This window comes from Anolis sagrei, chromosome 4 (assembly GCF_037176765.1).
Source record: "Anolis sagrei isolate rAnoSag1 chromosome 4, rAnoSag1.mat, whole genome shotgun sequence".
Lineage (NCBI taxonomy): Eukaryota > Metazoa > Chordata > Lepidosauria > Squamata > Dactyloidae > Anolis > Anolis sagrei.
In genome coordinates this window covers 126,746,903-126,774,629 of record NC_090024.1, presented here as the reverse complement: position 1 = coordinate 126,774,629, position 27,727 = coordinate 126,746,903, and the positions used below count along the sequence as shown (strand labels likewise).

General features: G+C 40.6%; 1 protein-coding gene across 8 annotated transcripts in view; it reads left to right on the top strand.

Annotated features, from left to right (window-relative positions):
* Nucleotides 1–27,727, top strand: part of RASAL2 (RAS protein activator like 2) — a 298,400-nt gene that overhangs the window by 164,289 nt on the left and 106,384 nt on the right. The window contains exon 1 of one of the 8 annotated variants that reach the window (XM_060774423.2): nucleotides 550–846. The exons of 5 other annotated variants lie outside the window; for them this stretch is intronic. In XM_060774423.2, the coding sequence (XP_060630406.2) occupies nucleotides 834–846 (13 nt within the window). In that variant the 5' untranslated portion in view covers nucleotides 550–833. Of the gene's footprint in view, nucleotides 1–549; nucleotides 847–5,613; nucleotides 5,833–13,923; nucleotides 14,637–27,727 lie in introns of those variants that run through there. 2 more of the 8 variants (XM_060774426.2, XM_060774421.2) reach the window with 2 other exon arrangements.

Below are 27,727 nucleotides of genomic sequence, written 5' to 3'. Positions count from 1 at the left end.
TAAAAACTTTGAATTTGTTGTTTTTAAATGTGATTTTCCTCTGCTTTGTGTAGTGATACCATGTCTTTAAAGCTGTGCCTCAGAAGCAAAAGACTGGGAAGTGTTTTGTAATATGCATAGAAATTATGTATTTTGGAGTGGGGGAGGTAGTGGGAGAATGAACACTTTGCTGTCGGATTGCCTCAGAATGCTCCAGCTTAAAACCTGAAAACAAGGTAGTTAATGACTTTATGTTCCAGCTACTTTTTGAGAGTTATTTGTTTCTATAAGTTGCTGAGAAAGTGTACAAATGGAAATAGTTCAGTTTCACTGGAACTTTTTGTCACTGAGTTTCTTTCTGTTAACAATGCCTGGTGTTTCTTGTTTTGGTACTCACTCATTTCGTTCAGATTTGATGGGTTGCAGTGGTGGCTTAGAAAAACACGGTGTTAAATGACTCATGGCGCGGCAGTTTCAAGCAAGTTGCTTTTTCATTAGTTGAGCTCATGTTTTGGCTGCATGAATCCGCCTCCTGCTCTTAATATGCACACACCCCTTTTGAGAGAGGAAAAGGAGACATCTGTCCCTGTTAGTTTGCTTCTGTTCGTATGCTGGGGAATCCAGCACACTCCCGTGCATTGAAAGAGAAAGAAGGAGCACGAGAAAGGGCAGCTATTGTTTAACTGCCCCAAGCCAATGAACTGAATAGAGAGGCTTGGCCCCAGTTTTTTGTGCTGGCTTTTCTGCATTCCAAGGCAGAGGACATAAAAAAGGAGAGCGGCTGGTGGAAGTGTGGCGCACTTGGGCTGGAGCTGCTGGCAGGACCATGACTGGGGTACTGGCAAGATCCCAGCATGCAGGCTTCAGGTAAGGTCTTTTTCAGCAAGTGCTGCAAGATGTATGAATCTGGATAGCTACAGACTAAGAGGAATGGGGTTCTGTGCATGAAAATGTGTGTAACAACCTGGTGAACATTTGGTTTCTTTTGTTCAGTTTCTTATTTGTAAAAATAAGTGCTTTAATCTATTGCCTGCTTTGTGCGAAGCAGCTGTTTCTCTTCTAGCAGTGTGTTTCTTATCTTAAGGAAGGTGTTAGAGTAGACTGCCGTTTTTCAAAAGTTGGGGTTGTTTTCTTAATATTCTGGATTCTTGGAAGGGAAAATTGGTACTCCTTGTGTTGAGTTAAATTGTGCTGAAGCAAACGTGTCAGTGTTTCAGAAACAAAGGAAACCCCTGAAATAAAGTTATGGAGAAGGTTGTGTGTTCACAGTAACATACTTTGGTCTGCTAGATTAGAACATGCTACATAATTTCCTTTCTATGTGTTTGCTGCCTGGCACCAACTTTCAGTGTCAAGTGACACAACCCAGACATATGCTTGCGTGTTTACTAATAAATCTTTAAGTTCAATAAGACTTACTTCCAGTAAGCTTTGTACATTATACCATACCTAAAAACTGAATGAGGGAGGTACAAACAGGAAAAGTATAGTAACAGGTCCCCATCCCCCAAACCAGCACAGGTATTTTACTTATTATTTATTATATTTATAGACAGCGTCTCAGGATGGGACATGTATTTAATTGTTGCAGGACAATTAAATAGCATTCCAATGCAAAATCTTATAGAGACTCAGATGTAACAATAAAAAGCTAGATTTTTATACAAAAGTGTGCGGTTGTGTTCAAAATATATACAGTCAACTGTGGTGTGACTATCAGATGAAGTCTTCATCTTTTTGTGAAAATTAAGAAATGAAATCAGTATCAGAAACTCACAGGTCTTTAATTGAAACTTAAATATTCAATGTCTTAACATTTTTTGACTGTCAAGGCCAGTAACTTAACATAGTAACACTGTCAAATACATTTTCCCAATGTGTTTCAGACTACAAAGAGAGAGAGCTTGTTTCATTCCAAAAGTCTAGCACTAATTGCAGCTTTCCAAAAAAAGCAATAGCAATATGGTTTTTCAAATTGGTGCTGTTCTCTGGAACAAGTACATTTCCTTCCATGATTTTGAAAACTTAATGTATACCTTATTGAATGCTTGATATCTTCTTAATAGCAGGAAAATAAGGAAGTGTTCAGGGGATAAAACTATGCTATTCAGAGTTCGTTCCTGTTTAATGACTCTCAAAGACCCCCCACAACTTTACACACCTTAATTATGTCCTTAAATAATGTTTTCCATTTATTTATTTATTTATTATTTACTTTGCTTATATACCGCTGTATCTCATCACTTATGATGGTGATGTGGTTGTTGTTAGGAGTATTCAGACTCAGTATTGCTGTTGTTATGATTATTTTAGCACCACTATTAAATATAAACATTTCAGCTTCACCACCAAAGTCATCCGTGGCCTTGTCCTCCATCTATATTCATCTCTTTTCCCAATGAATCTTGGATGGCTGGTTTCAATAGTTATGCATTGCCTGTTTTCCTTTCCTGCACTATATATCTGGAACTTCCACTACAATTACTATGGTCCTCCAGATTTTTGGAAGCCTATATACATGTGTGAAGCCAATATACATGCAACACAAGGCACATTCTTCACTTGTATACACTCAGTTACGTCTTCCTGTTATTGTATCAGAAATTGCCACCATGACACATTTTGATTAAATATTCCTTGAGGCAGGCATTATTGTTTATTGCTTTTAAAATTCAGTACATAATGATATTATATAAACAACAACAATCATAGGTCTCACATCCATCTGGCAAAAGTGTGTTCCTGCTAAACAGGTCCACCATGTAGACATGTCCATGTGAGGTGTGGCTGGGTGTTGTCACTGAATAAGGCAATGACTCCTTCTTTATAGTTAATCGTTTCCCCTGTTTTTCTAACTGCAGGTGTATTGTAGTAGAGGGCCATAAATTCCAGCCTCCTCCAATAGGCCAGAGGTTCTCCGGTATGGCCTCCCAAGTTCAGGAAACACCTAAGTGTCCCATACCCAAGATACTTGAGACAAAACAAATAATGAATGTATAGTTCTCCTGTAGGTATCAAAGAGAAGGAAGGGCCATGGCCAATGAAGTTCCATGAGGAGAACAAGGAAAGGAATGGTCTTTATCCCAAAATACAACACATCAATATAATTATATTGAGTGGATGCAGCATTCCTACTACAACTACACATTAGGAAATAGCAGTTCAATGAGTCTCCTTAATTACTCAGAGCATACATGAAAACTAGCTCATGTCCCCTCCACCATTGCCACCTTCTTAGGAAGGCTTTTTCACACCTTACTTACTTTGCACCTTAGTAGTCTAATGATCTAGTTTGTGATCTAGAACAAATTGCCATGTCTTAACATGGAATGAGAAAATCGTTCCCTGCCCTCCAGGGTTTACAGTTGAGAAAGAGATGTGAGCAAAGGAGGAATAAACTTGTAAAAAGTTTGCAGTAAATTAAGTTATGTGTACTTAGGAATAATTATTGTCAGTTAATATCTCAGTGATCAGTATAATGGATTTTATGATAGGTTAGAAGCAACATCTTGATGTGGAGTAAACTCGTATCTGCTTGGTTGGGATATCTAAAGTAGGGGTTTAACAGATGAAAGCCATTATACCACATTTTATAATTGATGTTTTAGTTTGTTTTCTTGGTGCATTGTGTTATAAAATACTCTCTTTGTCCCAGGGATAAGATTTTTGAAATGGAACTTGTAGAAAATAAAATATAATCCCTTTCTCAAAAGCCATGTAAAAAAAAAAAGAGCTGTTGTTGATTTTTCAACAGTAAATTTAACTAGTATCTGTATTTCCACAACCATAAAATACTAACAGAAGCCAGCATGATATAGTGGTTTGAGTGTGAGACCAAGATGTCAGGAGATCAGCGCTCGACTGTCAACTCAGAAACTTGGTGACCTTGAGCATATTACATCCGCCACCTCTGAAGAAGGCAGCAAACCTCCTCTGAAAATATCTTGCCAAGATATGATAGGGTTGCCATAAGCAGTATTGACTTGAAAGCACATCATAGCAACAACAGCAGTGAAAGGAGTAAGAACTAGAGCTATTGGAAAATCAACTCTTGTAATATTGATGTGTGTAATTAAGAGTGGCAATACATGAAACAGAAAAGTAGAGCTTTACTTTTAGTAAGCACACAGAAGAGATATCAACAACTGTAGCATGCCATTCAGAATCGACTAAACCCGCAGCTGTTGAAATTCCATTTTTCTACACACCAGAGTGGTATCTAGATTTGAATGTAGCTACCTTTTGCATATAGTTTGCATTTTCAGTTTGAAATGTGCTTATTTCATTTTTAAACAATCTTCCATAAAACTGACCTAACAACTTAGGTTTACACAGAAATACATATGATCAGTACTAAAATAGACACAGGTGTTGAGTTATGATGGTTTTGTATCCTCAAGGTGGTTTTGTATCCACCTTGAGTGAACTCCACCACTCAAAATGGTGCACAAAGATCGGGGAACTGGGCTATGATAGCAACTTCTTGAACTTGCTAATTTGCTAACCTTGTTTCTCAGGCTGCTGAGAAACAAGATGAAAAAATTAGCATGCACAAGGGAGCCCCTAAATTTGCAGAATAGGAAATGCATTTTTATTTGAAAAATGTTGCCACCTCCCACCCTTCCAGAACAGCCCTGTAAAGATTAATGGACGCAGAATGTTGTTTTTACTTAGTGGGGAGCACAGGAAGAGTCTGGGGGGGGGGGGGTTACAAGTGAGGGAGAGATGGGAACATTGATAGAGAAGTGGAGACAGAGAGAGAAGACTGAGACCCCTTCCACATTACTTGCTTTGAACTGGATTATGTGTCAGTGTAGACTCATAATCCAGTTCAAAGATGATAATGTGCAGGCATGTAGCCGGAGGGGGGGGGGGGGGGCTTCAGGGGCTTCAGCCCCCCCCCTCCCCAAATTCTTATGATGGTCTGGGAGAAGGCCTTACTGGTGCATTATTTAAACTGTTATGTTTATTCATATCATGATCTGACCACCATACTCAATATATCCCATATGCATGGGGGTATTGGGGTAACGATACAAAGGTTTGCTAGGGTAGACCCTCTTTCACTCAGACTCAGCCCCCCCCCCCCGAATCAAACTCACCCCCCCCCCCCCCCGAATCAAAATCCTGGCTACTGACCTGATAATGTGGATTATCTGATTTGATAATCTGGAATTTATGGCCGTGTAGAGGGGGGTCAGAGAATGTGGGAGATCTCTTTCCTTGTGTGATGGTGTATTTTCCTTGCCAGTACTTTTGAAGCTGGTCATGTGGCTTCTTGGCAAATGATTTTTACCTTGGGCTATGTAATCACAGTGCAGACTTTAAAGGCCTCCCTCACTACCAGGCAACATAATGCTACTTTTGTTGTTTTGAACAACATTATGGGTGGATTCTCTTCATAGTTTTAACAATGCTGGTCCTTCATTAGCCATGGGAGTTTCTGTTATGACATAAAGGCACTCCCTGTATTTCTTCTCTGCCACCGCCTCCTCCTGAACTTGTTTCTTGCTGAACAAGACTAGTTGAAAGAGTGCTTTTGGGACACCTCCTCAGGAAGAAGAAAAACTGATTCAGAAAACACTATGAAATATCCACTTGTCTCTTCTAGAATCCAGAGTTGAAGAAATTCTCCTATAAGATCCTCAGAAGCAATGAAATCTCTCAGCTGCTTCCTCTGTTTTGGACGCTTTAAAACTGCCCACTTGCTGAATTCCCCCTCAAACATTCTTAAGAGTGCTGATCTCTAGTAATTTTTTTGGAACAGTAACCCAAGCGCAACTGCATTTCCTGCAACCACTCAGAAGTCCACACGCGGGGCAGTGAGGGAACCTTTCACATACTAGGTAAAAGGTGAGTGAGGAATTCAGTCAAAATATTCTCTTATTGCACTGTGTCATACTAAAAAGTATATCTGATTTGACTGGCTCAATCAAGATGCACAACCTTCCCAAGGTGACTTTGCACTGATGCAAATCTAGCTATTAGTCCAGACAAATGCTCAGCATGGAGTTACAACCAAGTGCCCCTTGTAATGAGTAGTCTGACAGTTCGGGAGCCAATTGTGTTTGTACAAAAAATGAGGTGCCTCCCCATCTCTTACCGCTGTACCCCGGTCTTTGCACAGATGCAGAAACAGAGACTGGGGAAAAGGCTGCGGTAGCATTTCATGGTCAAAAGTCCCCATTGATTGACACAATAAAATAATGGCTAGTTCTTACAGGGATATTTTTCTGGCTGACATGGAAGTGAATTAATTTAATTCTAATGTTAGTAGGACAATTTGTTCAAGAGTAATTGCACAAGTGAGTGCTCTCCTCACCCCGTATTATGATGCTGATACCTCATGGCTGATGATGTCATTTTGGTGGATGGCATTAAGGCAGACAAGGCATTTGGTCATGATTTTATTTTGAGGCTGCAATGCTTTAGGACACTAATCATGGCATAGCCTGTGCCTTGTTGATCATTGCAACTGGGCCAGTCCAGCATCTCCAAGGAGGAGCTTAGCACTCAGCTGGTTCCAGCAAGCTTGCGATTTCCTTACCACCAGAAAGGAGCAGGCAAGGACGAGAAGGGTGGAGCAGCGTCGGTCGCTGACATCACCTTAAGGCAGAGAGCACCTGATTTATTCAACAAGCTTAGCTTATTATGGGTATTTTAACCAACAGCAAAGAGGAGGAAGCAGGCAGTTCCAAATGCACTACATGCACACTTCCCTCCACTCAATTAGCTTCAAACATTTTAATAAGAATGCCTTCAATGAGGTCCCAGTATTGATTACACATACTGCTATGAAAGGAGTGATTGCTATGTAAGGCTAGTCAATGAAGACCCGCTTGAACTGTTCTGAGTCATATTCATGTATCCGGTTCTTAAGTCCTTAATGCATAGCACATTTAGCACACTTCGGGTTTTTTACCATCTCTCTATAGTTGAAAGGGCAACATTTGCATACATTATGAATGACCAGATTACCAGACTGCTTTTTAAATGCTCATCCCCAAACTTTGGTGAAAATGTAATGTGACTTCTGAATCCATAAGGTAGCAAAAGCTGCTTAGCTTCCCTGATTTCAAGGCTGTAAATGTATGAAGTGACAGCACTTCCCTAACAAATAGGCAGACACAAGCATATCCAATGATTCATGAAATTGGTGTTTTTATGTGTGTGTACAGACATACATGGTACACATTATTCATATTTGGGGATAAGATGTGTTATATATTTGGGTAGAAACAAAAGATTTAGCATTTGGGAGCAAGAGCATTAGTTACTTTAAGGAGAGGTTTTGAATCATATTCCCTCACTTATTTCAAATTATTTCCATGGTGCATGAAAACTGTCAAGATCCTCTATGCAATCCCCCCCCCCCCCATACACACACACACACAAAACCACACACACCTTAAGAAATATAAAGCTGCTTTGGCTGGCTTCCTTTCACAGCCATTTATGACTGAGAAAAGGTCATTTCGTATTTTGCATAATCTCTGGATTGAAGAATTTTCTGTCACATGTATAAAGCAAGAATAATGCTCAAGGTGAGTCTTTAGGCATCTAAAGAGGGTTACCATTTTTTCAAAATTTTCTTGCTTTTCTTCTCTCTGAAATATTTGTTTTATAATAGTCAAACAAGATACAAAGTGAGTAACCTTTGCATGCATGAAAACCCCAGCTTTAAAATCTTAATACTATTAATGTCTCTAAGTGTGTCCCTGTAATAAATGCGTGAGATATTTTAAATGGCTAGTTTGCTAGCATTTTCTCAAGAATAAATATACAAACAAAAAATTAAGAATTAACATAAAAATAAAAAGAATTCAAGAACCATGAGGCTAAATACATTCCTGTTGGGAAAAAAAGTGTTTCTTTAAAAGGTGACTGATCTCGAAAACATCTTCCTAAATGATGAAGTGAATGCTATTTGCTAAAATATGTACATCATAATTTTCCTTCTGACTTCGCTGAGATCAAGCAGTAGTCATTTATTATGTTTGTGATGCATACATACTCTAAAGCAAGGGTCCTCAAACTTTTTAAACAGAGGGCCAGGTCACAGTTCCTCAAACTGTTGGAGGGCCAGATTATAATCTGGAAAAAAAAAAGAATGAATTCCTATGCACACTGCACATATCTTATTTGTAGTGCAAAAACACTCTAAAACAATACAATAATTAAAATGAAGAACAATTTAAACAAATTTAAACTTATTAATATTTAAATAGGAAGTGTGGGCCTGCTTTTGGCTGATGAGATAGGATTGTTGTTGTTGTTGTTGTTGCTGTTGTTGTGTGCTTTCAAGTCCTTTCAGGCATAGGTTAATCCTGAGCGAGAGCCGGGTAAATGACCTTGGAGGGCCGTATCCGGCGGGCCATAGTTTGAGGACCCCTGCTCTAAAGATATCAGAATCTTGGAAGCTAAACAGAGTCAGTCCTGGTTAATAGTTGGATAGGAAACCATCAATAAATGGCAGAGGCTTTCAGCTGTAGTTCAAAGGAGAGAAACCTTGCCTATGAAAACCTATGGAATTTATAAGTCACTATTAATAGACAGCTAACTTGAAGGCACAAAAACACAAAAGGCAGATATATAGATCAAAGGGTAGTAGCCTACAAAAAGGCTACTTGTCCATATTGGTGCAAATAATTTCATACACATGGTTAGTTGTGAGTTAGGAAGAGCCCATTTTCAATCAGTTTACAAAAAATGATATCTGTTTCCCTAGGGGTAAATCTTATTGGTGTATGGCAAATTGTCATATAGCTATTCATATGGTAAGTGAAGGTGTTGCTGCTTGCAGTTCGTCTTTTCAGAACTGCAGCTTCCTAGGAAAGCTTAGGATAGAGCTCTTCTCTTTGACATGGTAATCTTTTGTGGAGTCTATACTTTTCTTTTATATGGAGAACAATGCATCATACCAGTCCCCAGGAGCACTATTAATGGGAGACTCTTAGCACAGTGAGCGCCCAGTAATAGGGTGCATTTCTACTGAAGAATTAATGCAGCTTGACACCACTTTTATTGCCGTGGCAGAATGCTATGGAATCCTGGGAATTGTAGTTTTGTGAGGCATCAGCATTCTTAGGCAAAGAAGGCTTGTAAAACTGCTTGTTCAGTCCACGAAACTTAGAACATGTTGGAGATTTTTGAGGTTTTCATCTTATGCATTTTGTTTTTATACATTCTTCTTCCATTTGGGCATATGTTACATTTGCCCTCTTCTGCTTCCTTTTAAAAAGATAAAATAATAAACTAGTATGTTCATATGTTGCCCACTGCTAAAAATATATTGGAATTTAAGGTTCTATGAAGTTTAACCCCGATTCAGAATTGAACTGATGTGGAAGATCCCTCGTTGAATGTTGCAACATTTTTTACTGGTGTTGCTATTTTATTTTCCTAGAGGGCACATTCAAAAAGTAGTGCAAGGCCAAAAGGAGTTAGACTCTTGCTTGAGTATCTGCCTTGGAATTGAAGGCACCTCTGTTGTCCTTATACTTTTACCCTTTGGTGCCAGTAACAATTTGTGATGAGTAAGTTAGACTGAGAAAAAGGTGCAGGGAAAGGGGTCTAACAACTGTCTTCCAGGCAAAATGCAACACAGCAAAGCAACATGAAGTGCATGTTTGTAGAATTAAGGCAGTTTGACGCCAGTTTAATGGCAATGGCTCAGTGCTATGGAATCATGGGACTTGTAGTTATACAAGGTCTGTAGCTTACATCTATGGTGGAATTTGAAGAGATACAAGAATTCTGGAATCAAGTCCTAAACCAGGTAGAATTACATACTAAAATAAAATTTGATATAAATATGCAAATTTTGTTAATAGGGATATAATGGTGATAGAAGAATTAAGGCCCAAGACCAAGAATTAATGATGTTGTTGTTTAGAGCAGCACATGCAGTAATAACTTGGAGATGGAAAGATAAAAAGAAATAGAGACGTGAAAAATGGTATGAATATGTATGGGACCAAATATAACTGGATATTATGGACCTTATAAGAAGCAAAAAAAAAAAAACCATGGTCAGACAAACAAGAAAATTAAAGAAATATGGACTCTCATTTAAGAGATGGTTACAGGTTGTTAAACCATATGTTGAAGGTTGGAAGAAAAAATTGGATAGAATAGAAAGAAGGATCATGTAACAGGAAACAAAAGGATTACCTTGTCAACAGGGAAGAGAGAGGGGTGGGTGTGGGGAGGGAGAAGAGAATGAAAAGGGGGGGGGGAAGCATGGTAATTATGGTTATGTATAATTTCTTTAAGAATAAATTTTAAAACCTGAAGAAAAAACAAGGTCTGTAGCTTTATCTGTCAAGAAGTACTGCCATGGCTGGATATGATTGAATCATGGGAGCTGTAGTTTAATAAGGTTTTTCACCTTCTTTGCCAAAGAGTGCTGGTGTTTCACCAAATTGCAAATCTCTAGACTTCATAACATTGAGCCATGGCACTTAAAGTGCCGTCAAACTACATTATTTCTACAAGTGTAGATGCACCCTCAGTTTTTAAAAAATAGCCCCCTATAGCTTACTGTAGATTTCTTAGAGAGGAGGGAGCAAGCTTGTTTTCTGCTTCCTTGTAGACTAGGATGCGGAACAATGGCTTCAAACTACAAGAAAGGAGATTCCATCTGAACATTAGGAAAAACTTCCTGGCTGTGAGAGTTGTTCAGCAATGGAACTCTCTGTCCCAGAATGTGGTAGAGGCTCCTTCTTTGGAAGCTTTTAAACAGAGTCTGTATGGCCATCTCTTGGGGGTGCTTTGAATGCAATTTTCCTGCTTCTTGGCAGGGGGTTGGACTGGATGGCCAATGAGGTCTCTTCCAACTCTGTGATTCTATGATTCTATGATTCTTGTATATTTGTGATTTTGGTCTTCAGAATTTGCAGGCAGGACCTAGTGTGAGATAACTGCATCTATATTGTGAGAAAGTCCCTGTCCCACTTCAGGTACTGAAATGAATGAAGCAAGTGTGGGAAAAGCGCATTTCTTACCCTAGGACAGCATATCCAATGGTACAGGATGCTGGGAGGGGCAGAATTGACTCCTGTAGTTAGGAGGCAAAAAGAAATTTATAGTGCTATGAACACTTTCTCCCTTCATTGACTTGAAAGGCTGTTTTAGGCAATCCTGGCTGAAACTGTTTAAAGGGACATTTATTAGACAGTGTCCCCAAACAATTGTGTTGGCACAGTTTAGTTGTTTAGTTGAGTCTTCTGTTAAGCTGTGATGAGAGTGAGGGACGTCCTTCCTATTAAATATACGATCTCTGTCTGAAAGCGTTTATAAACAAACTATTTTTATAGCTCGCAATAAAATGTGTGCTTCTTTAAGAGAAAACAAGCTGCCTTTGAAAATTGATCCAGCTTGCTTACTGAAAAGCAAAGAAAACTGTCTCCTACTTCAAAATGTATCAAAAACTAGAAAGGATTGAGAGGAGGAGAATCAATTTTAGGTGGCGGGGGGGGGGGGGGGGGTTAGGTCTTGCTTCTTTATACTACGAGGGTTGAATGAAAAGTAATGCCTCCACCTTCGTAACTCCTCAACAGATGGCAGTACTGGCATGCGGCAGGTACTGGCTTGTTTGGTAGACTCTCCTCTACAGTTCCATTTTGGCGGGAAGCCTTAGCATCAAAGAGTTGTGTTGTTAAAGTGTGAGGTATGGAACCCTGCACAGACGGTTGGTCAGTACGACTTAAGCAACGTGCAGTCATTGAATTCTGACAGCAGAAGGTGTCACCCCAAAGGAGATTCATCAGATAATGCAAGCTGTTTATGGTGATTGTATTGTGAGTACTGTGCGTTGTTGGGCGAGTAAGTTTAAAGATGTTGAGGTGACACCTTCTGCTGTCAAGAATTCAATGACTGCACATTGCTTAAGTCGCATTGACTGACCGTCAACACAGGGTTCCTTACTTCGCACTTTAACAATACAACCGTTGAATGCTAAGGCTTCCCACCAAAATGGAACTGTAGAGGAGAGTCTACTGAACAAGCCAGTGCCTGCCGCATGCCAGTACTGCCATCTGTTGAGGAGTTACGAAGGTGGAGGCATTACTTTTTATTCAACTCTCGTAGATACCCAGTAGGTTTCAATCCATTATTAGCTCCAGTAGATCAACACTTGGTTGATCATCAAGTACTATAGTCAATTCAATCAAGATTTTCAATTGTGTTGATTTAATCTACATTTGAACTGACACTAACAGCCTCATGAATTCAGTTATTTCTGCCTCAAATGGTGAGAAATGTACTTGGACCAGTGGTTCTCAACCTGGGGTCCCCAGATGTTTTTGGCCTTCAACTCCCAGAAATCCTAACAGCTGGTAAACTGGCTGGGATTTCTGGGAGTTCTAGGCCAAAAACATCTGGGGACCCCAGGTTGAGAACCACTGACTTGGACAGTACTGTCCAGAATTCCAGGAAGACTCAAGGCAAAGAAACTTCATTGATGACTTCACTATCAGAACTGTTTCCTCTGAGCTAGGGCCCTTCCATACAGCCAGGCCCGTAGCCAGGATTTCAATTCGGGGGGGGGGGGGGGGGGGGGCTGAGTTTGTTTCAGAGGGGGCTAAGTCTGAGTGAAAGAGGGTCTGCCCTAGCAAACCTTTTGTATCGTTACCGCAATACCCCCATGCATATGGGATATATTGAGTATGGTGATCAGATCATGATATGAATAAACATAACAGTTTAAATAATGCACCAGTAAGGCCTTCTCGCGAACCACCATGAGAATTTCGGGGGGGGGGGGGGGTGAAGCCTGCATACAGCCCTATATCTCAGAATATCAAATCCCACATTATCTGAGTGTGGACTCAGATAACCCACTTCAAAGCAGATATTGTGGGATTTTCTGCCTTGATATTCTGGGATATAAGGGTGTGTGGAAGGGCCCCCAGAGAGCCTCTAACTAAGCCTCAGTTCAGCCGTGGCATTCGCACTTCAGCAATGCTCCCTTCTTCTCATTAAATGTTGAGTTTGCATAGAATCTACCCAAGATGATGGTTTTTGAAAATTTCAACCCCGTACACAAATGTTATGGGCTGCAGGATGTTGAAGTAATTGGAAGTTTTCCGCTGCTGGGAATTGATGCCATCTCCCCTGCCCTGCTATTTGCTGCTTTAATCTAACTCTTTGCTTTGCTGATCCTCATTTTTGTTTTGTTTTTTAATTCCCTGCTATTAAATTGGTCTGCTTTGCTTCTCCTACCTATTTTGCTGCCAAAAAGCAATCTTTAATTGGGGCTGATGGTAGCATAGCATCCAGAGAAAGGGATTTGTCCCTCCACATGCACACGCACATTCTCTCTTAATGTACATCTGCTTTAAAATGGTAAAATGAGGCCCTGTTCCTTTAAAAAGAGCAGGTTCATTCCCCCCTCAGAGCATCAGCCCTGGTCCCTGAGGACAAAGACGTTTTTGATTTGTGAGGCCCAAGCGTTCCTCATTTGTCAGGGCTCATCCTTGCTTTCATTTGCACAGACTTGTGAAGTGACCCTTTAGGTCATATAAAATATATATATTCTAAACCCATCGGCCTCCTACCCCGGCCTTGCGAGGGGACGGATTAAGCCCCCATTGCACAGCTGCAGAGCAAGCACACGCTCATTAGACTGGACAGACTTGTTGTGTTTCCCTCTTTTGTCAATTAAACGGACTCTTTTGGTAGCTATGCCTTCTTTGATTCTTCCTAACAGGGCTGATTTCTCCTGACCCCTTTTCTTTGTCCTCCCCAAAGGGTGAGAGAGGCTCCTATTAACTGAGGAGGCTGAAGTTGGGTTGGGCTCGCGTCAGCTGCGTCTCATGCTGATGAAGAGGAGATGTTCTAATATCCTTAATGCTGCTGTTGGCAGTCAGAAACAGATTCCATTATTGTCGATCAATGCAGCCGCCATGCAGGCGGGAGGGAAGGCTGGGAGGGGAGGGGCTCTTCCTATTCACAGATTGATCAACCTGCCATTGCATGAGGAAATGCCTTGTAAGAGAATCTGGGATGCTATTGTAATAATCGCTGGAGCGGGAAAGGAACTGTGGCAGTGCCATTCTCTCTGGTGCTTAACAGGGCTTTAAATGCTCTTTAACCTTTCTTTCAAAGACTGGAAAATAACTGAATTTTTTATTTTACTCCTCCTATCCATCCACACCCCTTGCCCAAGGAAGACAGTCACATGTTATACTTTATTGTGCTGCGTGGCTTGCTGATCTTCCTGCGTGGGGACTGGGTTCTTTTGTCTTGCTGTGCCTTTGTATTTCCAAGTGCAATTTTGCCACCTTATGCTGTAGGTTATCACTGCTCTCTGCTTCTTTTTGCTGCTGGAGCTGAGAAACTGGCACCAAATTGTCTCCCCAGCTCCTATCGCTGCTCTCTTCCTCCATGAGATCTGTCAGCTAAGGGAGGTCGGAGTCAGGCCAGGTTGCCCTTCTGTTTTTCAGTTACATTTTGGTCAGTCCGGTGAATTACTTAAGTACTGGACTCCCAGGACCATCTGCACTTTCCTGCGCTGTCTTCCCTCATTTGTTCAGCCATTGTCTCCTGGATGGAAAAGTTTTCTGGCTGGAGAATGAGTCTCCTCTCTCCTGGAGATTCAGCTGAGTGGCTGGATAGCGGCACAGAAGATGAGCGAAGCCTTCTGTCATTTCTTGGTACGGTAGGCTTGTAGTGCTTCTTTCAAACTTACTGTTAGAAGAGACTTATTTAGATGGCTTGTTTTGGCTTGAAATAGCTAAAGGAATATAGTTAGAAGTATCATGTCATGAAACATGACTGTCAAATGTGATTTCATTATAAAATGGTTCTATTTAAATAGATAAGAATTGAAGTGATAGGTATGATAGTGAAATATGTGTTCCATTGCTGCCACAACTGCGTATCTTAATTATTTGATCACTCTCTTTAGTTTGTTGATATCTACACGTGCTAGCCTGCTGGAATATAACCAACTCACTCATCTGAGAAAGTTCTATTTTCAGCTGTTATATTATATAAAGCACATATCTTTGTGACTAGACTTTTCATTGTAAAGTATCAGTTACATGGAGGGTACTATGCTGATATATAAAATTCCATCATCATTGTTGTCATCATCAAAATCCCAGAGGAACCATTAGAATAAGAATCATTCATCTTCTCAAATATGGCAACTCCAGAAATGGAACTTGTGTACAAATAAAACAGTTAAGTAGCTGGCAACGGTTTATAGCAGTGGTTCTCAACCTGGGGTCCCCAGATGTTTTTGGCCTACAACTCCCAGAAATCCCAGCCAGTTTACCAACTTTTAGGATTTCTGGGAGTTGAAGGCCAAAAATATCTGGGGACCCCAGGTTGAGAACCATTGGTTTATAGCCTCTTTTTTTGTTAAACTTTAAGCTAATTTAAAAGTGGATAAATTATTCACTATTTATGTCTGTTGAGAAATATAAAAGCAGATTTGTTGGATCAGAGTACTATCCATCTAGTCCATCAAGTTCATTCTATCAGTGGCCCATAAGATACTTTGAGATATTTTATTTATTTATTTGATGCATTTGTATACCACCCCTCTCAGTCTTCCAGCGACGCGAGGCGGTTTACAAGGCAAAATTCAATGCCACAAAAACACAAATACAATTTTTAAAAACGTTAACATGAATAAAATAATAACAACAGCAATAAAACATAAGTCAATAAATCCTCATTAAAACATTGTCCAGTCCCATCATATAGTTATTCCGTTTTCCTATGTCCGTTACTCAATGTTTGCAAATGCTTCCTCGAAAAGCCATGTCTTGAGTTTTTTCCGAAATGTTGGGAGCGAAGAAATAAGTTTTGAGCATAACCTTATTTAGAAATAAGTTCTGAACATGACCTTCTCATTTTGTGAGAATACATTTAGATATCATGGGTAATCGCTGCAACTACACAGTACTCCGTCATGACTTAATCTAACTTTTTACATGAACCATCAGAACTTCCCCCTGTGTCTTGCATCTTACCTTCTGTGAATGTGTGTGATTTTTATTACATCTTTGGCTTCGATGTACAAGTCTTGCAGATGCATACAGGTGATAGTGTTTAACTCAACTATTGTTTATTGTGCAGTTAAGTAGTAGTAGTTGGGTTGCTGTGAGTTTTCCGGGCTGTATGGCCATGTTCCAGAAGCATTCTCTTCTGATGTTTAGCCCACATCTATGGCAGGCATCCTCAGAGAGAGTGAGGTTTGTTGGAAACCAGGCAAGTGAGGTTTATATATCTATGGAATGTCCAGTGGGAGAGAAAGAACTCTTGTTTGTGGGGGTAAATGTTGCAATTGGCTACCTTAATTAGCACTGAATGGCCTTGTAGCTTCAAAGCCTAGCTGCTTCCAGCCTGGGGGAATCCTTTGTTGAGAGATGTTAGCTGGCCCTGATTGTTTCCTCTGTTTCCTCTGTTTTTTGAGTGTTACTCTTTATTTACTGTCATGATTTTAGAGTTTTTTAAATACTGGTAGCCATATTTTGTTTATTTTTATAGTTTCCTTCTTTCTGCTGAAATTGTCCACATGCTTGTGGATTTCAATGGCTTCTTTGTATAGTCTGACATGGTGGTTGTTAGAGTGGTCCAGCATTTCTGTGTTCTCAAATAATATGCTGTGTCCAGGTTGGTTCATCACATGCTCTGCTATGGCTGACTTCTCTGTTGAATTAGACTGCAGTGCCTCTCATGTTCCTTGACTCGTGTGTAGGTGCTGCTTTTGGTGGTCCCTATGTAGACTTGTCCACAGCTGCATGGTATACGGTAGACTCCTGCAGAGGTGAGAGGATCCCTCTTGTCCTTTGCTGAACGTAGCATTTGTTGGATTTTCTTAGTTGGCCTGTAGATAGTATGTAGATTGTGTCCCTTCATCAGTAGTTGACTTATCATCAATTGAACCATCTTGTAGAGACACAAATGTGCTATTAATGTTGGATATATTCCTGAAGGTCATGTCACTTCTATGACTACACCTTGAAATTATGAAAATCTATGAAAATACGAGAACTATTGAGAATTTTTCATTTGTTATGCACATTTTTGAGAAGTTTCATTCATTTTAAAAGCCTCTACTGCAGAGGTTCTCAACCTGGGGTCCCCAGATGTTTTTGGCCTACAACTCCCAGAAATCCCAGCCAGTTTACCAGCTGTTAGGATTTCTGGGAGTTGAAGGCCAAGACCCTAGGTTGAGAACCACTGCTCTACTGAAATATTGAAACAGATCATGCCCAGATGTTTACTCACTTATAGAACCTAATCGACCTTAGAGTTTTGGTGTAATGCAAAGCTATAAAAGTAAAGCTGTAGCTGAATGCAAAGGCGCCAGCACCAGTTCCCACTATTCCCAGTTAAAAGATTAATAGGCCTCAGAGCTAAGAAAGTCTTTTACCTAAAGTTATGGAAAGTTATGGGAGTGTCACATGGAGAAATATTGAACGACAATAAGCAATTGTCTTGTTCATTATAAAACCAAGACAAAAAGGGGAATTGAGATAGAAGTGTTAATCCTAAGTATATCAGTGCTGTGTTGCAATGTTGTGTCCTCAATTATGCTTTTTTTGTAGTGCAGAGAAGAATAATCCTAAGCACAACATTGTGTCCCCCCTTCTTCGGATAGCTGAGATGTACAGCAGAAAGGGCAGTGCCACCTTATTGCCTATGTTGTTAGGACCAAGTTGTTTTTCCGCTTGTAAGCATCAGTGCAGTCATGGGAAAAAGGGAGGACACAGGGAAGTTAGCTGCACAATCCATGAAGACACCTGGGATGTATTTCAGTTCAAACTTGATTGAAGATTTCAGATTATCTTCCAGACATCTTGAGGAAATGCCTGTGCCAGCAACCATTTGGGGAAAGATGAGGGGCATGTTGCTGGGGAGGTTGTCGGTGGGATTCTGGGGGGAATTGCAAGTTTAAAATGTTATTTGGATTTAATTGGTTTATTTTACATTTTGTGTTTGCTATGTTTTAAACTGTGACCAGATTGCTTGTTAGCTGCCTAGAGTCCCCAGCAGGCCTGTAGCCAGGATTTCGATTCGGGGGGGGGGGGGGTGAATCTGAGTGAAAGAGGGTCTACCCTAGCAAACCTTTTGTATCGTTACCCCAGTACCCCCAAGCATATGGGATATATTGAGCATGATGATCAGATCATGATATGAATAAACATAACAGTTTAAATAATGCACCAGTAAGGCCTTTTCGCGGACCAGCATGAGAATTTCGGGGGGAGGCTCAAGCCCCTCAAGCCCCCCCCCCCCCCCCCCGGCTACATGCCTGGTCCCCACCAGGAGAAAGGCGGGGTATAAATAAAGTAAATAAACAATAAATAAAGCACAGTAAACAGCAGGGAATGGAAAGATTATCTCTGCCAGTCAAGGAATAATGCACCAGTAGGTTGACTCTTCATAAGGTAATATCTTACACATGCATATAGTGATTCAGGGCAGTGAGTACCATATTATCAAGAATTTAAACTGCGTTCTTCCCAGTCCCAGGATTGGTAATCCCAGTCACCACACTGACAAATAGATTGATGCACTTACTATCAACTACAGTGGTGCTCTTAGTAATTATGAATCAGCTCTTCTGGAATGATGCTAAGCGTCTAAAGTCTTGCAGGATTCTTGTGTGCATTCATTGTGTGATTAAAGTGTGTATTTGGTAATTATGTGTGTATATATATATATATATTATTCAAAAGATATGTAAGCTATTTGAAAACAGTCATGGTTTACTTCCTGTTAGTTTTAAGAATATCATTTATTAAGCTGGGATGATGATATTTCTGAGTACTGGAAAGTTTATACAAGATGTTGATTTGTAATGGATGCAGTGGCATTTCCTTCATCTACTCCTCCCATCCATAAATGATTTGGTTGGCTTTTTATAGGGATGCAAGTAGCTAAAAGTAGACTAGCTAAGCTGACAATATGTTAATTAAGGAGCAATGCAGTGTAAGCAATGAATCTGGAGTGGGTCCTCTTCTGGTGCCTTCCACAGCCAGAGAAAGGTGTTCAGAAGGTGCTGCGTGGGTGGAAGGATCTCCTTGTGGTGCAGGAGGCCCAGTGGCACTCCCCCAGCATGACCTCAGGGTGCAAAGAAAATCTTTGCTACCATCACCTCCAGGCTTGCATGTACCCATGTAATACGGCATATTTTTCATAATAGTCATGCGCCCCTCTTTTGCCCCCCCCCCCCAGGCAAAAAGTCCAACTATTACACTATGAAATATGGTACTTGTACATAGTCCAATACATGTACTAATGAAGAAGAGACAAGCATGGCTCCAAGTTAATGATACAGAAAGAGTGTGGATGTGCTGAAACAAGCAAATAGAAGTTAGCACAATGAAAGCTAGCATTCAAAAGTTGCTAACTCTTAATATTAAAACTCAGTGTTAGCCTACTTTCTCCCTCCCCTTGCTTTTTTCATGAGCAATTGTGAAAAAATAATGTTTGATTGTTGCATTTGAACAGAAAATTGCTGTCGGTATTATCTAAGATATAGGCCAGAAAGACATTCCAGAACCCCTATTAAACACATGGTGGTTCAGAACAGTGTAACTTCAGACAATACACATCATACATTCAAGCTTTGGATAGCATAGGGAAGGGTTAACACCTCTAAGGTGTTTGTTTTGCTGTCTTTGCCCAAGTTTAGAAGATTTTGCTGCACTTTCTGTCCCTGTGATAAATGGACTTTGAAAGATTTGGCTTGTTGTGGAAACAAGGATTGCCGAGAAAGCTTCCAGGACTGAGATTCCTTCTGAGGAGTAGATTTCTCTCACTTTGGTTCTTAACTATGAGGTGTTTGTAACTCGTTGTGGGGACTATATAGTTGAATGAAATGTATTGAATCTTGGGCTCATATACCTCTCTCTCTCTCCTCTGGCACAGTTGTCTTTGGACAAAATGACAAAGCGCTGTCAACTAAGAATGTCTATTCTTAGTTGACAGTGTCTTGTCATTTTGTCCAAAGACAATGAATTATTTAATATCAATTGTTGTTAAATATGGGTATAGAAGAATACCCAGCTTCATAGCTTTTTCAAGAAATTATAGTTGAGATTAACCACAGGGTTTGGAAATATGGAAGCAAAAGCTTCTGATTTATATACAGAGAGGAGGCAGGCAGAATGCTGGAGCTTAACCTTTATTTATTTTATTTATTTACAGCTTTTATATTCCGCCCTTCTCACCCCGCAGGGGACTCAGGGCGGATTACAGTGTACACATATATAGCAAACATTCAATGCCAATTTTAACATACAACATTTACAGACATACACAGAGCCTATTTAACTTCTTCTGGCCACCAGGGGAGCTGTCGCTTTCATAGTCCATCTGCGACACTGATGAAGTACCTCCGCATTCCTCGCATGCTTTTTTGCTGGAGTGCTTTGCTGGAGTCTTTTTTATGGCCTCATAAATTAGTTAATTTAGCCTCCCCACACTTTAAGGTGGTACCTAATTTTCCTACTTGACAGATGCAACTGTCTTTCGGGTTGCAAAGGTCAACAACAGGCTACACAATTGGTTGGAAACCCACTCCAACCTGGGCTGGCTTCGAACTCATGACCTTTTGGTCAGAGTGATCTTAATGCAGCTGACACTCAGCCAGCTGCGCCACAATCCCGGTGCCCATATTATACACCACTGTTTATCATGACATCCAGACTGGTCTGGCTTAAAGAAGGCTGCTGCTGCTGCTGCTGCTGTTGTTGTTGTTGTTGTTGCCGCCTTCTTTTATCTCAGGAACTGAGAATCAAAGTGGCTAGCATTTCCACGCTCTTTTAATGGCCATACCAGACTTGAGGATTAGTAAATGAGGAAACCTAAAATTCGTCTAGGCCCATTGCTGCAGCATTGCTTCTAGATACAGATTATTTTAAATAAGCTTGAATGACATTTTTCCCAAGATGAGTACAGGATAATAGCATGATAAGCAATGATCTTACACTGAAGGTCTAGGAAAAAGTGTTGTAGCGTAGCCTGTAAGTAACGTTGGAAGTAGTCGTATGGGTGCCAGAAGGGGGAAAAGGGGTACTCATAAGCAGGAGTCAGATGAGGAACAACAAAGGAAAAGGATCCGGGATATACTTATGGCACCTACCGATGAAGACTCATTCGAAGGGTTTTCTGGAGATGAAGGGTCAATGGGTAAGGGAGAGGAAGGAGATACAGTGGATGGGAATAGAGGAACAAAGAGGGTTACTTGGGAGCAGGAATCGGATGAAAAGTGTCAGAGGAAGGGGATCCGGGATATATTTACTGCTCCCACATATGAAGAATCTTTTATGGGTTTCGCTGGGAGTGATGGGTTAGAGAGTGACGAAGATGAGGATGACACATTCGACTGGACTAAGGTACAAGAGGTGCAAGATGTATGTGCGGAACCGACGTCTAGTGACACATTTGTGGGGTTCTCTGGTAATGAGGATTGGCAACCGGGAAATACATCTGAGTCTTGGGGGGATCTAAGCCTTGATAGAAGATGGAGAAGTTGGAGGGTTGGAAGTAGGAGTCAAGAACAGCTGTAAGAGATAATGATGGGGCGGAGGTCAGCTCATCTTCTGATGATGATGTGTAAGATAAAAGTAGGCTCTGAAATGGGGAATCTTTGCAGAAGGCAAGGTGTTGGTTTACGTTCGTGCATTGGGTTCTTGTCGCTGCCTGTTTCGTGTTGGCATTGGATCCTGGATCTACAGGTTACTGCTTCTGTTTGTGTGCTTTCAACTCGGCTTGGATTCTCATGAGTGCGGATTTCCCCTTCCCTTGACTTCAGACCAGTTTTGACTACGACGCTGTCTACGTGGACTTTGGAACTTCGCTACCTTGGATTTGGCTTGCTACGACCTCAGTCTTCGTTTGACTATGCTTCCTCCTCTGCGGTTCTTCTGTTTGTTAACCATTTACTTGCTGTGCTATTTTGTGTGGCTTTCAGAGCGCTTTGTTTTAATCCGGTTCTTTTCTCCGGATAATCCGGATTATTGCTTCAGTTTCCTTTTTGAACCAGGACTGGTTGTTACCTTTTGTGTTTTGACCAGAGACACTGAGTTAAGTGTCTCTGAGCCCTTTTGCTTTGTTTAATAAACTCTATTTTGGAACTAAACCTGACTCTTGCCCTTTAAGGCATCTGTGTCCCGACAAAAAGTGTCCTAATGAAATATAGTTCTAATGGGTATAGGTCTTGGTTTAAATAGAAAAACTCACAAGTATGAAATATACCTTTTTGTCTTTTTGACATTGTTTTATTACTTTTGTTAGTCAATATATATCTATGTCCACCTCCCTCCTGTTAATTATTCAGGGAAGATCAAATTTGTTGCATTATGTATAAGAGGACTCTGCAGGTGTGCAGGTTATTACATACGTCGGATTAACATATCTGTGACTTCATTACCATTTATTTAAACATGTTTGTCCAGCTCTTATTTGGTATTACAAATCAGCAAATCTAACCTGAATAATTAATCACTTACTAAAAGCTTCTAAAGAAGAAAAAAGAATAAACTCAGATAAATATAAGCCTACTTTTAGAAGTTTATAAGTAGGTCCAGTTCTCTCCGAACATTTTGTGCATCTTAATACCATTAACTCTGGTTGATGGGGCCAAGACAAAGTGCTGTTGAATATTGTTGGAAGCAATATTGTTGTAATGCTACAGCAAAGAAGGTGAATGCTTTTTTTGGCCTGAGTTAAAACAAACATTGTTCTATTTCAAGGAAAATAATATCCTCTGCACTGGTCAGTAATCATCTGGAGTGCGAAATTCAGTTCTAGGCATCTCGTTTTAAGAATGATATAGACAAGTTGATGCAAGTTCAGAGAAGGGCAATAAGAGAACCTAGGAGGAAATGTTGAAGGAGCTGGGCTTGTTTAACTTGATGAAGAGAAAACTGAGAAGTGACATGATTGCAGTCTTTAAAAACCTCAAGGGTTGGCACAGAGAAGAGCCCCTCGAGCCTATTCTTTGCTGCTGAGTTTATTCATTTTTCTTCTTCAGTTGGACTAGATCTAATGGTTGTAACTACCATAGAGTAGATTTTGATGAACCATTCAAAGGGACAGTACAAAGAATTTGGCAATTGAACCAATTGCCTAGAGAGGCGGCAGAGTCTTCTTCTTTGGACTTCTTCAAAAAGAGGCTGGACAGATACCTTCTGGGGTTGCTTTAGCTGGAGATCTGGCACTGAGCAGAGGCTGGACTCAATGGTCCTTTTAACTCTAAATGATTATATGAAGAAGGCGCTCATATTTATCTATATAAATAAAAATGTAATGTTCGTTTGTGGGATTAACATAACTGAAAAACCACATGAAAAATTGACGCCAAATTTGGGCAGCATACACCTAACAACTCAATGTATGTCCTTCACTCAATTTTTTTGTCATTTGGGAGTTGTAGTTGCTGGGATTTATAGTTCACCTACAATCAAAGAGCATTTTGAACTCCACCAATGATGGAATTGAACCAATCTTGGCAGATAGGACTCCCATGACCAACAGAAAACACTAGAAGGGCTTGATAGACATTAACCTTGAGTTTGGGAGTTGTAGTACACCTACATCCAGATAGCACTGTGAACTCAAGCAATGATGGATCTGGACCAAACTTGGCACAAATATTCCATATGCCAAATATGAACACAGATGGAGTTTGGGGAAAATAGACCTTGACATTTGGGAGTTGTAGTTACTGGGATTTATAGTTCACTTACAATCAAAGAGCATTCTGAACCCCATGTACGACAGAATTGGGGCAAACTTCCCACACTGAACCCCCATGACCAACAGAAAATACTTAAGGCCACCCAGTCCAACTCTTTTCACCAAGGCAGGAAAATGTAATCAAAGCCCTCCTGACAAAGAGCCATCCAGTCATAAATATAGGTATATATGATTCATACACACACACACACACACACATATATAGTATCATAGATTTGAAAGGGACCCCTAAAGAAGGACAATTCTATGTTGCATATTCCAGAGTAGGCAAACCAGACAATCTCCACATCAACACTGGCAAAGAAACAGCAAGAAATACTGTTTACCCACAAGCATAAAGACATTACATATATTAGAAAACAACGCTTTCTCATTACTTTATTTTCCAGATCACCAGACTGGGCCACAGCAACGCGTAGCAAGGGACAGCTAGCAAAATCATAAAAATGCTAGTACCTTTAAACATATTTTACATGGGTGTTTTATTCATAGACTATATTTTTCAATATCTGAGGTATGTTATATAATTTTAGGATGGATTCTTTTTCAGGCCTTAATATCTGGTCTGAGCAATGAAGCAGTAGTAATTTTTCATCTGGCAGATGGGGAAATAAGACATCTGAGAAGACACTGAGGGCAAAGCTAAATGCGATAATTGGAGATCTGTGACCGGATCTCTTGATGTTTTGTAGTACTTTAAAAGCTGCTTGAATATGAGGAAGCCAGCCGGCAATGTAGTGGTGACATCGAAGATTTCCTCTACAGATTAAACACCAAATTCAGACATAGTTTGCATCAAGAAAATGGAAATGGGTAAAAGACTTCGGGCCCTTCTCTTGATTACACTATGTAACATGATTTTGTTTCTGGGTTGTAAATGCCATTGTGTAATTGGTTCTGTCATAAAAACATGAAATTGGAAAAAATGCACAATGAATGGTTTAAAATGGCATGTTTTCATGAAGGAAAATTACAAAATTACAAATTGTGGTAGCCACAAAAACAAAGTTTCTGGAGTGTAACAACTACTTTCAAAGTAAGTACCACACAATTAAGCAGGAAATATCACTTTCAAACCAGGAACAGAAAAAATATTGAATTTTGTTACATAATGCTGTGGATCCAATCAGATGAGTGGAAGACGTTTCCACATTTACAGCTGTTATCGAGTTGATGTTATCCTCACACATGGGCATCAAACTCATTTTCAGTGAGAGCCACATCAGCTTTATGGTTGCCTTCAAGGGGTTGTTTGTAAATGTAACTATGTTGCCCTGGCATTGAAAGCCCCATGAGACACATAAAATGACATGGCATGCCAGATGTGGCCCATGGGCCTTGCACTCAACATGTGTGTTAATAGATTCCTCTCTACTAGTGTCCAGAACTATGAAAAAAACTTGTCATTTTCTTCACCTGAAATGTGTTTAACTTTGTTGCAGACTACAATTAACTACAACATATCCATACCTCTTTAAAATGAGTGTAGATTTATTATGATCCTTACATAAGTGAAAAGACTTTATGATCAGGTAGATTTATGCTTAGGCTTCATGTTGGAATGGCTTCAAGAGTTTTTTTTTAATTTTCTAAAGAGAATTAAACATTTCCATCTAGTTTGACTTTATGCAAAAATTCCTTGCTTCTATAGCTTTCTATGCCCTGATGGGGAGCACCCTCTTCTGCAGCAACACCGTCAGACCAACCTCTGCTAATGTCCTTCATTTTGCTGATCTACAACACTGATCTTGAGTGTTGATTTGAATTACAACAGGGGAGTTGTAATTTAAATCACGCTCCTCATGTACGGAGACTCTGATGGCTGGAGAAGTATTTTTAAAAGATAGATGGTCTATAATCAAAATACCTATTTACAGGAAATTCATATCCCTGCTGGCTAGATATTTGATAGATCCCTTGGCGACTGGATTTTAAAAGGGCTAAATTTGATTTTCATATTTTATCACTGCCTTGCTGAACAGTGTTCTACAATATATAAAACACTTAACACTTTGAATTCAGGAAATCTCATTTCCTGTTGTTCCCAGTGATTTATTGAATTCTTGGTGAAGTGGCCTTTTGTGATGTCACTGGTTTGGCCGTTGCAAGGTGAAGGATTGGCTGTTGCTGGGGGAAGTGACCCTCTGATTTCACTGGAAAAGAAGGTGACATGTGTATTGTGTGTGTGTGTGTGTTAGAAACAACTTGAGAAACTGCAAGTCATTTCTGGTGTGAGAGAATTGGTCATCTGCAACAGCCCAGGGGATGCCCGGATGTTTTACCATTCTGTGAGAGGCTTCTCTCATGTCCCTGTATGAGAAGCTGGAGCTGACAGACGGGAGCTCACCCTGCTCCCCAGATTCAAACTGCTGACCTTTCAGTCAACAGTGCTGCTAGCACAGGGGTTTAACCCATTGTATGTCAATGAGGTGAACGGGGAAAGGAATGGAGGAAAGAGCCACAAAGAGGGCATGTTGCAGACATTGTAAGGTAGGCTCCTTTCAGAGCCAGAGAAGAGAGAAAAGGAGGAAGGAAGGGTGGCAAGAAGGAAGGGAAAAGGTATGAGGGGAAGAAGTAAAATAAAGGGATTTATTTATTTGTCGTTTCAGGGCAACCAGTCAATTATATTACATTTCTAACAGAACAAAGCAAACAAACAGACAAAATACAAAATTTCTGAGTTTGGTAGTTGATTAAATGTCCATTGACCAGTATCTGACCACTTGGAGTGCTTCTAGTGTTGCTGCAAGAAGGTCCTCCATTGTGCATGCGGCAGGGCTCAGGTTGCATTGCAGCAGGTGGTCAGTGGTTTGCTGTTCTCCACACTCGCATGTTGTGGACTCAACTTTGTAGCCCCATTTCTTGAGGTTGGCTCTGCATCTCGTGGTGCCAGAGCGCAGTCTGTTCAGCGCCTTCCAAGTCACCCAGTCTTCTGTGTGCCCAGCGGGGAGTCTCTCATTTGGTATCAGCCATTGGTTGAGGTTCTGGGTTTGAGCCTGCCACTTTTGGACTCTCGCTTGCTGAGGTGTTCCAGCAAGTGTCTCTGTAGATCTTAGAAAACTATTTCTAGATTTAAGTCGTTGATGTGCTGGCTAATACCCAAACAGGGGATGAGCTGGAGATGTCTCTGCCTTGGTCCTTTCACTATTGGCTGCCCAAATACCTGGACCCAAATACCTGGGAGTCACTCTGGACCGTGCTCTTACCTACAAGAAGCACTGCCTGAACATCAAGCAAAAAGTGGGTGCTATAAACAATATCATACGAAAGCTGACTGGCACACCCTGGGGATCACAACCAGACACAGTGAAGACATCTGCCCTTGCGCTGTGCTACTCTGCTGCTGAGTACGCATGCCCAGTGTGGAATACAACTCACCAAACTAAAACAGTGGATGTGGCTCTTAATGAGACATGCCACATTATCACGGGGTGTCTGCGCCCTACACCACTGGAGACATTACACTGCTTAGCCGGTATTGCACCACCTGACATCCACCGGGAAGTAGCAGCCAATAGTGAAATAAAGGGATAGCAGGGATGAAAGCAGGGGGGGGGGGGCAAAAGCCCCTCCAGAAACTGGGCAGTATATACTAGTTTTTTGATCATGTCAGGAGCGACTTGAGAAACTGCAAGTCACTTCTGGTGTGAGAGAATTGGCTGTTTGCAAGGACGTTGCCTAGGAGACACCTGGATGTTTTGATGTTTTACCACCTTTGTGGGAGGCTTCTTTCATGTCCCTGCATGAAGAGCTGGAGCTGATAGAGGGAGCTCATCTGCGCTCTCCCCAGATTCGAACCTACGACCTGTTGGTCTTCAGTCCTGCTGGCACAGGGGTTTAACCCACTGCGCCACCAAGGGCTCCTATATATTTATTGTTTAATTTGTATTATAAGGCTTCTACATTTTATGAAAAGCTTGTTTCAGTTTATTAATTTTACTTGGCTAAGCAGAACATTTGTAAGCATAACATTGAGTTAATGCACTGCCACAACACATGTGTTTGGAAGATGTATACA